Below are 11,232 nucleotides of genomic sequence, written 5' to 3'. Positions count from 1 at the left end.
CTTTGTTGCGAAATAGGAAGCCGATTCTAGATTTAATTTTGGATTGGAGATGCTTAATGTGAGACTGGAAGGAGAGTTTACAGTCTAACCAGACACCTAGGTATTTGTAGTTGTCTACATATTCTAAGTCAGAACCGTCCAGAGTAGTGATGCTAGATGGACGGGCAGGTGCGGGCAGTGATCGGTTGAAGAGCATGCATTTCGTTTTACTTGCATTTAAGAGCAGTTGGAGGCATTGAAGCTCATCTGGAGGTTTGTTAACAGGGCCAGAAGTGTACAAAATAGTGTCGTCTGCGTAGAGGTGGATCAGAGAATCACCAGCTGCAAGAGCAACATCATTGATGTATACAGAGAAAAGAGTCGGCCCAAGAATTGAATCCTGTGGCACCCCCATAGAGACTGCCAGAGGTCCAGACAACAGGCCCTCAGATTTGACACATTGAACTCTGTCTGAGTGTAGTTGGTGAACCAGGCGAGGCAGTCATTTGAGAAATCAAGGCTGTTGAGTCTGTCAATAAGAATACGAGGATTGACAGAGTCGAAAGCCTTGGCCAGGTCAATGAATACGGCTGCACAGTATTGTCTTTTATCAATGGCGGTTATGATATCGTTTAATACCTTGAGCATGGCTGAGTTGCACCCATGCCCAGCTCGGAAACCAGATTGCATAGCGGAGATGGTATGGTAGGATTCGAAATGGTCGGTGATCTGTTTGTTAACTTGGCTTTCGAAGACCTTGGAAAGGCAGGGTAGGATAGTTATAGGTCTGTAACAGTTTGGGTCTGGAGTGTCTCCCACTTTGAAGAGGGGGATGACCGCGGCAGCTTTCTAATCTCTGGGGATCTCAGCCGATACGAAAGCGGGGTTGAAAAGGCTAGTAATAGGGGTTGCAACAATTACAGCTGATCATTTTAGAAAGAGAGGGTCCAGATTGTCTAGCCCAGCTGATTTGTACGGGTCCAGGTTTTGCAGCTCTTTCACAACATCAGCTATCTGGATTTGGTTGAAGGAGAAATGGGGAGGCTTGGGCAAGTTGCTGTGGGGGGTGCAGAGCTGTTGACCGGGGTAGGGGTAGCCAGGTGGAAAGCATGGCCAGCCGTAGAAAAATGCTAATTGAAATTCCTGATTATCGTAGATTTATCGGTGGTGACAGTGTTTACTAGCCTCAGTGCAGTGGGCAGCTGGGAGGAGGTGTTCTTATTCTCCATGGACTTTACAGTGTCCCAGAACATTTTGGAGTTTGTGCTACAGGATGCACATTTCTGTTTGAAAAGCTAGCCTTAGCTTTCCTAACTGCTTGTGTATATTAGTTCCTAACTTCCCTGAAAAGTTACATATCACGGGGGCTATTCGATGCTAACAGGATGTTTTTGTGCTGGTCAAGGGAAGTCAGGTCTGGAGTGAACCAAGGGCTATATCTGCTCTTCGTTCTACATTTTTTGAATGGGACATGCTTTTTAAGATGGTGAGAAAAGCACTTTTAAAGAATAACCAGGCATTCTCTACTGATGGAATGAGGTCAATATCCTTCCAGGATACCTTGGCCAGGTCGATTAGAAAGGCCTGCTCGCTGAAGTGTTTTAGGGAGCGTTTGACAGTGATGAGGGGTTGTTGTTTAACCGCAGACCCATTACGGACGCAGGCAATGAGGCAATGAGGCAGTGATCGCTGAGATCCTGGTTGAAGAAGAGGTGTATTTAGAGGGCAGGTTGGTCAGGATGATATCTATGAGGGTGCCCGTGTTCACTGATTTGGGGTTGTACCTAGTAGGTTCCATGATAATTTGTGTGAGATTGAGGGCATCAAGCTTAGATTGTAGGACGGGCTGGGGTGTTAAGCATATCCTAGTTTAGGTCGCCTAACAGTACAAACTCTGAAGATAAATGGGGGGGTGATTAGTTCACATATGGTGTCCAGGGCACAGCTGGGGGCTGAGGGGGGTCTATAACAAGCGGCAACAGTGAGAGACTTATTTCTGGACAGGTAGATTATTAAAAGTAGAAGCTCGAACTGTTTGGGCACAGACCTGGATAGCATGATAGAACTCTGCAGGCTGTCTCTGCAGTAGATTGCAACTCCACCCCCTTTGACAGTTCTATCTTGTCGGAAGATGTTGTTGTTGGGGATGGAATTTTCAGAATTTTTGGTGGCCTTCATAAGCCAGGATTCAGACATGGCTAGGACATCCGGGTTGGCAGAGTGTGCTAAAGCAGTGAAAAAAAACGAACTTAGGGAGGAGACTTCTGATGTTAACATGCATGAAACCAAGGCTTTTATGGTTATAGAAGTCAACAAATGATAGCGCCTGGGGAATAAGAGTGGAACTATGGGCTACAGGGCCTGGGTTAACCTATACATCACCAGAGGAACAGAGGAGGAGTAGAATAAGGGTACGGCTAAAGGATATAAAAACTGGTCGTCTAGTGCATTGGGGACAGAGAATAAAAGGAGCAGATTTCAGGGCGTGGTGGAATAGATTCAAGGCATAATGTACAGACAAGGGTATGGTAGAATGTGAGTACAGTGGAGGTAAACCTTTGCGTTGGGTGACGATGAAAGAGGTTTCGTCTTTGGAGGCATCAGTTAACCCAGGTGAGGTCTCCGCATGTGTGTTTGGTGGGAAAAAAATAGCCATCTAAGGATTTTTGAGCGGGACTGAGGGCTCTACAGTGAAATAAAACAGTAAAAACTAGCCAAGACAGCAGTAGACAAGGCATATTGACATTAGAGAGAGGCATAAAGCAATCACAGGTGTTGATCAGGAGAGCTAAGACAACAACGGGTAAATGGTGATGAATGGGCAGAGCGGGCCAGTTAGGTACACACAGGACCTGAGTACGAGGCTGGGGCCGGCAGGTAAACAAAATGAGGTACCTTGTTATTGAAACAGTCCAGGGGGACATCAGCTGTGCAGCCGAATGATCATAGGGTCAAAATAGTAGCAATAGGTGAGTCAGGGTGCTGTTCGGTATTCACTACTATGCTGGGTGAACAGGGTACACAGAGTACAGAAAAGCTGTCGGGCCGGGGCTAAAGATGGTTCTTTGTCAATATCGTAACAGTATAGCCTGTTGAGACCACATCGGGCGACACGTCGGCAGTCCAGTCATGATGGATCGGCGGGGCTCCGTGTCGACAATAAATGGTCCAGGCCAATTAGCAAAGGAGGTATTGTAGCCCTAGAATTAGCTGGTAAGTGGGCCTTGCTCGAGGCTAGCTGGTGCTTGCTTCAGGACGGAGGCATTAGCTAATGCTGAATGTATGCTATGCTGAAAATGCAGTGGAGTGGAGGGTATGCTATGCTGAAAGGTCATTATTTAAAGGTGTGGGTGGAGTGGAGGGTATGCTATGCTATGCTGAAAGGTCATTATTTAAAGGTGTGGGTGGAGTGGAGGGTATGCTATGCTGAAAGGTCATTATTTAAAGGTGTGGGTGGAGTGGAGGGTATGCTATGCTGAAAGTGAATTATTTAAAGGTGTGGGTGGAGTGGAGGGTATGGTATGCTGAAAGGTCATTATTTAAAGGTGTGGGTGGAGTGGAGGGTATGCTATGCTGAAAGGTCATTATTTAAAGGTGTGGGTGGAGGGTATGCTATGCCGAAAGGTCATTATTTAAAGGTGTGGGTGGAGTGGAGGGTATGCTATGCTGAAAGGTCATTATTTAAAGGTGTGGGTGGAGTGGAGGGTATGCTACGCTGAAAGTGAATTATTTAAAGTTGTGGGTGGAGTGGAGGGTATGCTATGCTGAACGTGCATTATTTAAAGGTGTGGGTGGAGTTGAGGGTATGCTATGCTGAAAGGTAATTATTTAAAGGTGTGGGTGGAGTGGAGGGTATGCTATGCTGAAAGGTCATTATTTAAAGGTGTGGGTGGAGTGGAGGGTATTCTATACTGAAAGGTCATTATTTAAAGGTGTGGGTGGAGGGTATGCTATGCTGAAAGGTCATTATTTAAAGGTGTGGGTGGAGTGGAGGGTATGCTATGCTGAAAGGTCATTATTTAAAGGTGTGGGTGGAGTGGAGGGTATGCTATGCTATGCTGAAAGGTCATTATTTAAAGGTGTGGGTGGAGTGGAGGGTATGCTATGCTGAAAGGTCATTATTTAAAGGTGTGGGTGGAGTGGAGGGTATGCTATGCTGAAAGTGAATTATTTAAAGGTGTGGGTGGAGTGGAGGGTATGGTATGCTGAAAGGTCATTATTTAAAGGTGTGGGTGGAGTGGAGAGGATGCTATGCTGAAAGGTCATTATTTAAAGGTGTGGGTGGAGGGTATGCTATGCTGAAAGGTCATTATTTAAAGGTGTGGGTGGAGTGGAGGGTATGCTATGCTGAAAGGTCATTATTTAAAGGTGTGGGTGGAGTGGAGGGTATGCTACGCTGAAAGTGAATTATTTAAAGTTGTGGGTGGAGTGGAGGGTATGCTATGCTGAACGTGCATTATTTAAAGGTGTGGGTGGAGTTGAGGGTATGCTATGCTGAAAGGTAATTATTTAAAGGTGTGGGTGGAGTGGAGGGTATGCTATGCTGAACGTGCATTATTTCAAGGTGTGGGTGGAGTTGAGGGTATGCTATGCTGAAAGGTCATTATTTAAAGATGTGGGTGGAATGGAGGGTATGCTATGCTGAAAGGTCGTTATTTAAAGGTGTGGGTGGAGTGGAGGGTATGCTATGCTGAAAGGTCATTATTTAAAGGTGTGGGTGGAGTGGAGGGTATGCTATGCTGAAAGGTCATTATTTAAAGGTGTGGGTGGAGTGGAGGGTATGCTATGCTGAACGTGCATTATTTAAATGTGTGGGTGAAGTGGAGGGTATGCTATGCTGAAAGCATTATTAAATTAAAGTACCCTCATGGATTGTTTTAAAACAAAGCGGGACTTAGAAGTTGTGTGCGCATGGATGGAGTGCATCAATTATTAGAATGAATCTCCGGACTTCCATCCAATATTCCATCCCCCTTCCTTCCTTTCTCTCTTTCTCTCCATCCAACTCCACAATAGTGGTGTCAGAGTGCTGGGGAAGACGATTACTCAGAAAGCTGCTCTCTTTAAAACATCAAGATGCCTTTGACTGAATCTATGGGGATACTTGAAGAACCTGTATTGCTTGGTGCACAGGTCACACGGAGAGATTCAAAGTCTGCGTTCAACAATGACGATGCATTTAAATAGATGGACTGTGAGTGTGACATCTATTGGTCAGTTTGTTTAATGGGGGGGTTGGAGAAGTGGTTGGAGGGTACTATGGAACGTGGAACTCCAAAAACAATGTTGGTTTATGCGACAATTGTATTATCACTAAAACACTTTAAAGTATATAAACAACAAAAATAGGAATATTTTTACCATCACAATAGAGATCTTAATAATAATCCCACTAATTTAGCATCCAACATCTAAGGTCAAGGGTGAGCTTTAACGTAATTGGCTAGGCTAATTGACTATCACATAGTTCAACAGCATTTCTTGTTATCCCCTCATGTGTATTGAAACAAAGGTCTTAAGGTCTTATTTTATTGAAACCAGGGTTGTAAAGGGTATATCACTGGAAGTATATCACTGGAAGATTTTGTCACACCCTGACCATAGAGATTTGGGGTGGGCATTCTATGTTTTTGTTTTCTATGATTTTCTATTTCTATGTTTTGGCCGGGTATGGTTCTCAATCAGGGACAGCTGTCTATCGTTGTCTCTGATTGGGAACCATACTTAGGTAGCCCTTTTTTTCACCCTCGAGAGTTAAGTGAAAACACTGCTTGTTCATTAATAAGGCTATTTTCTCTTGAACCATATGTTCTATCCACTAGAAGCTAATGGACAAGTTATTCAAGTCTAAATGACCAAAGTTACCATAGATTACCTGTTAATTACCAAAATGACAGAGGATTTCTGTAAGTTTGGTAAATTACCGGTAGCTTTGCAGCCATTTTTGAAACTAACTGAAAAGTAATTATGTAACATTTGACATCATTAACATCAATATACAATGATTATACCAAACATTAGGAACACCTTCCTAATACTGAGTTGCACCCGCCTCCCCTTTTGCCCTCAGAACAGCCTCAATTCATCGAGGCATGGACTCTACAAGGTGTCAAAAGTGTGGCCCATGTTGACTCCAATGCTTCAACAGTAGTGTCAAGTTGGCTGGATGTCTTTTGGGTGGTTGACTATTCTTGATACACACGAGAAACTGCTATGCGTGAAAAACCGAGCAGCGTTACTAACAAACCCCGTTCGAAGGCACTGTCTTTTGTCTTGCCCATTCATCCCCTGAATGGCACACATGCACAATCCATGTCTCAATTAGCTCAAGGCTTAAAAATCCTTTAATATTTTACTGTAGTGGGCTAAATCAGGATCATGCCATGTTTCTTGGTAGTCTTAAACAAATCTACTTTGAAACAAAAGTATACACCTCAGACACATGTATTGGGCTTAAAGAAATAAGACCCCTCTACCATGTCAGATATAGAGTTGAAATGTATTACATTTTGAGTTTGCATCCCAATATTACACTTTATATACATCACAGAAGACTGAAGTATAACAAAACCGTTTGACATAGAAACACCGGCTTTCAGCATGTTATTAGATAAAAAAAATTATATACATATATGAAATTATAATTTACATTAACGTTCCACCCATGAGGCTACTAGAGGGGCGATTTGGTCATTTGACTGCAGGAACCCTGTCTTCTCCCCTTTATCTACACTGATTGAAGTGGATTTAATAAGTGACATCAATAAGGGATCATAACCTTCACCTGGATTCACCTGGTCAGTCTATGTCATGGAAAGAGCAGCTGTTCATAATGTTTTGTACACTAAGTGTATGCAATTACACTGGCAAAATTGGGAAGAAGTGGAATAACAAAATAAGTGTGGGGAATGACAGTGTATTCCCCATGCTTGCTGACAAGCACACTAATTACCCTATATTTTAGGCCATTGTTAAGAATGAAAATTGTTCAACTTATCAGACTAAATAAAGTAAATAGATAACAAAAGCTCCTGAAGAGAATATTAATGCCCCCCCCCCTCTAGAATCGAATTTACACTTTTGAGTTCACAATCTGTGTAACGGCAGATCTCCTCTTCATCTGAAGAGGAGTAAGGATCGGACCAAGATGCGGCGTGGTAAGTGTTCATGACAAATTTAATAAAAAAAACACTGAACACTATGAGACACAAAACAAGAAATGTGAACATTAACCAAACCTGAAACAGTACCGTGTGGTGACAAACACACACACGGAAACACACCCACAAACCAACAGTGAAACCCAGGCTACCTAAGTAAGATTCTCAATCAGAGACAACTAACGACACCTGCCTCTGATTGAGAACCATACTAGGCCGAACACAGAAATAGAAAAACATAGAAACACAAAACATAGACTGCGCACCCCAACTCACGCCCTGACCATACTAAATAAAGACAAAACAAAGGAAAATAAAGGTCAGAACGTGACATTACCCCTCCCTCCAAAGGTGTGGACTCTGGCCGCAAAACCTGAACCTATAGGGGAGGGTCTGGGTGGGCGTCTGTCCGCGGTGGCGGCTCTGGCGCGGGACGTGGACCCCACTTCACCATAGTTTTGGTGCGCCTGTAAGCCCGCCTCCGTGGCCTCTTTAGAGTGGCGACCCTCGCCGCCGATCTTGGACTGGGGACCCACGCCACGGGTGGATGGTAGACTCCGGCAGCGCCGGACAGGCGGGAGACTCCGGCGGTGGCGCCGGACAGGCGGAAGACTCCGGCGGCGGCTCCGGAGTGAAGGGCAGCTCCGGCCGCTCCTGGCTGGCTGACGGCTCCGGCCGCTCCTGGCTGGCTGACGGCTCCGGCCGCTCCTGGCTGGCTGACGGCTCCGGCCGCTCCTGGCTGGCTGACGGCTCCGGCAGCTCCTGGCTGACTGACGGCTCCGGCAGCTCCTGGCTGACTGACGGCTCCGGCAGCTCCTGGCTGTCTGACGGCTCAGGACAGACTGGCGGCTCTAGCGGCTCAGGACAGACGGGAGACTCTAGCGGCTCAGGACAGACGGGAGACTCTAGCGGCTCAGGACAGACGGGAGACTCTAGCGGCTCAGGACAGACGGGAGACTCTAGCGGCTCAGGACAGACGGGAGACTCTAGCAGCTCAGGACAGACGGGAGACTCTAGCAGCTCAGGACAGACGGGAGACTCTAGCAGCTCAGGACAGACGGGAGACTCTAGCAGCTCAGGACAGACGGGAGACTCTAGCAGCTCAGGACAGACGGGAGACTCTAGCAGCTCAGGACAGACGGGAGACTCTAGCAGCTCAGGACAGACGGGAGACTCTAGCAGCTCAGGACAGACGGGAGACTCTGGCGGCTCTGGAGAGGAGGAAGGCTCTAGCAGCGCTGGACAGGCGGGAGCACCTGTAGGCAAAAGATGGAGAGACAGCCTGGTGCGGGGGGCTGCCACCGGAGGGCTGGTGCGTGGAGGTGGCACTGTATAGACCAGACCGTGCAGGCGCACTGGAGCTCTTGAGCACCGAGCCTGCCCAACCTTACCTGGTTGAATGCTCCCGGTCGCCATGCCAGTGTGGCGAGGTGGAATAGCTCGCACTGGGCTGTGCTGGCGAACCGGGGACACCATGCGTAAGGCTGGTGCTATGTACGCCGGCCCGAGGAGACGCACTGGAGACCAGATGCGTAAAGCCGGCTTCATGGCACCTGGTTCGATGCCCACTCTAGCCCGGCCGATAAGAGGAGCTGGAATGTACCGCACCTGGCTATGCACACGCACTGGGGAAGCTGTGCGCTCCACCTCATAACATGATGCCTGCCCGGTCCCTCTCTCTCTCCGGTAAGCACAGGAAGTTGGCGCAGGTCTCCTACCTGGCTTCACCACACTCCCCTGTGTGCCCCCCCAAGACATTTTTGGGGCTGCCTCTCGGGCTTTCTTGCCGGCCGTGTTCCCTCATATCGCTGGCTCCTCTCTCTGGCTGCCTCTGCTCTCCTAGCTGCCTCCACCTGTTCCAGTGGGAGGCGATCCCTTCCAGCCAGGATCTCCTCCCATGTGTAGCAACCCTTGCCGTTCAAAACGTCCTCCCATGTCCAGGAGTCCTGACATCGCTGCCTCTCCTGCTGCTGCTGCCTGTTACCACGCCGCTTGGTCCTTGGTTGGTGGATGTTTCTGTAACGGCAGATCTCCTCTTCATCTGAAGAGGAGTAAGGATCGGACCAAGATGCGGCATGGTAAGTGTTCATGACGAATTTAATAAAAAAACACTGAACACTATGAGACACAAAACAATAAATGTGAACATTAACCAAACCGAAACAGTACCGTGTGGCGACAAACACACACACGGAAACACACACCCACAAACCAACAGTGAAACCCAGGCTACATAAGTATGATTCTCAATCAGAGACAACTAACGACACCTGCCTCTGATTGAGAACCATACTAGGCCGAACACAGAAATAGAAAAACATAGAAACACAAAACATAGACTGCCCACCCCAACTCACGCCCTGACCATATTAAATGAAGACAAAACAAAGGAAAAGAAAGGTCAGAACGTGACAATTTGTTTAGCAAAATTATTTTCATAGTTACAAATCAGGTCCCCCTACCCAACTTCTCTGCTAAAACATACTGTAGCCCTGTCTGCTTCCTTTTCATTGTCACAGCCTAAATGCCAATCACCAAACGAGGGGACTAATGCAAGTGTGGTTTAAATCAACTTTAGTACATGCTGTCAAAAGGCTGCATTCTGCAATAGGGACGGGAGTAACAGCAACCTCATTTTGTTGACAACATTGTACATAAAACAACGCTACCGTGCTGCTCTTTTTACAGTTTTATCAACTCAGCGGAGAACATTCTCTCTCTCCATTCTCTCCATTCTCTCCATTCCACTCTAATCTTGTTGCGGCATTTCTGCATCCAGTCCCCTTGATCCCTCACATAACTAGACCAATCATATGCTTCAATGTGCCGCGGTTCACAGTGCTGTGGCAAGACAGGATAATGATAGAGGTTCTGCTCGTGATGTGAAATTGCACGCACAGATGCTCTGATTTCAAAACAACTTGGAGCACAGTTGAAAAGTTAATGCACTGACTATACAATGGACTAATTAGCAGTACTTTTCAATAAGTGAGATATAAGAGGCGTGGAGTGTGAGCGTGAGAAAAGTGTCAAACGTGTGTGTCTCACGGTCAATGTGTGAGAGTTGGCAGCTTTGCAATGAAAAATAAAACACTACTTTGTTGCTGAGTGAGAGGTGATTGGAAAGGAAAAAGAACAGCTGTCTTTGAACTCCCTTTCCAGCCTTTTCCATAACAAGGTGCATGAAGAGCTAACTACAGACAGGAAGTGACGTGAGTGGGTTATCTTACCACGCAGAGAGGCCAGTAGTTAAGACTTTACCAAGTACATATATTATAATGTAACATAAAATACTACTTAGTTGCGGAGATAGAGGTGAGTGGGAATCTCTTCTTTCCACACACTGATGCAGTGATAGATGGGTTCTGTACTTAGCACAGTGAAGTGGATGAATATTTAGTATGATATAACACATTAGTTGCTGAGAGAGGGATGAGTGTAGGTTCTTACCACACGGTGATGTAGTCATATATGGGTTCAGTGCTGAGCACAGTAAAGTTTATGTAGATCCCATTCCCAGGGGGAACCCTTACGCTCCACACACAGTCCTGGAAGTTGGGGTACTCCTCGGGGTGGCCGGGGGAGTAGATGGTCCCATTCATGGAGGTGATGTTACCCCCACACAGAGCTATAGATGAGAGGAGATACACAGCCAGGTCAGGTGATGTTACCCCAACACAACGCCCACAGTCGCTCTCTAGGTGCAGTATCAATCTGTTACCATAGAGATGGTATATGCTAGTAGTTACCATATTTATCCTTGTTCTATAGTTACCTTCACAGCGTGGTACCGGGTGGTTCCAGTTGCGGCTGATTCCATGCAGACATGTGAGAGAAGCATCCCCGATGAGGGAGTAGCCAGGCAGACACTCAAAGGACACAGTGAAGCCTACACTGAAGTCACTGCCGATCACGATGCCGTTACGAAAAGGACGAGGGTCGGGACAGCTCTGCAGCTGATAGGCTGGAAGTCAGGAAGTGGTCGATAATTCAGATAGATATGGGCAGAAAATACATATTAAAAAATTATACAATCATGAAAACTGATATATAGATAAAACTGTGTCATGCCAAAATCGAGGATACTAAGAGA

The 11,232-nt window shown here is 46.5% G+C and overlaps 1 protein-coding gene across 3 annotated transcripts in view; it reads right to left on the bottom strand.

Moving 5' to 3' along the window:
* LOC109904406 (CUB and sushi domain-containing protein 3) overlaps positions 1 to 11,232 on the bottom strand; it is a 657,725-nt gene that overhangs the window by 119,775 nt on the left and 526,718 nt on the right. For all 3 annotated transcript variants that reach the window (XR_004202892.1, XM_031788837.1, XM_031788836.1), the window contains 2 exons: positions 10,915 to 11,103; positions 10,590 to 10,767 (listed from right to left, as the gene is read on the bottom strand). Coding sequence is in view for 2 of the 3 variants with exons in the window: in XM_031788837.1 (XP_031644697.1) it covers positions 10,590 to 10,767; positions 10,915 to 11,103 (367 nt within the window). In the remaining variant the exon portion in view is untranslated. The remainder of the gene's footprint in view (positions 1 to 10,589; positions 10,768 to 10,914; positions 11,104 to 11,232) is intronic.

Source organism: Oncorhynchus kisutch, linkage group LG14 (assembly GCF_002021735.2).
Source record: "Oncorhynchus kisutch isolate 150728-3 linkage group LG14, Okis_V2, whole genome shotgun sequence".
Classification (NCBI taxonomy): Eukaryota; Metazoa; Chordata; class Actinopteri; order Salmoniformes; family Salmonidae; genus Oncorhynchus; species Oncorhynchus kisutch.
Note: the sequence above shows the minus strand (reverse complement) of the source record. Positions and strands in the feature narration are given on the sequence as shown.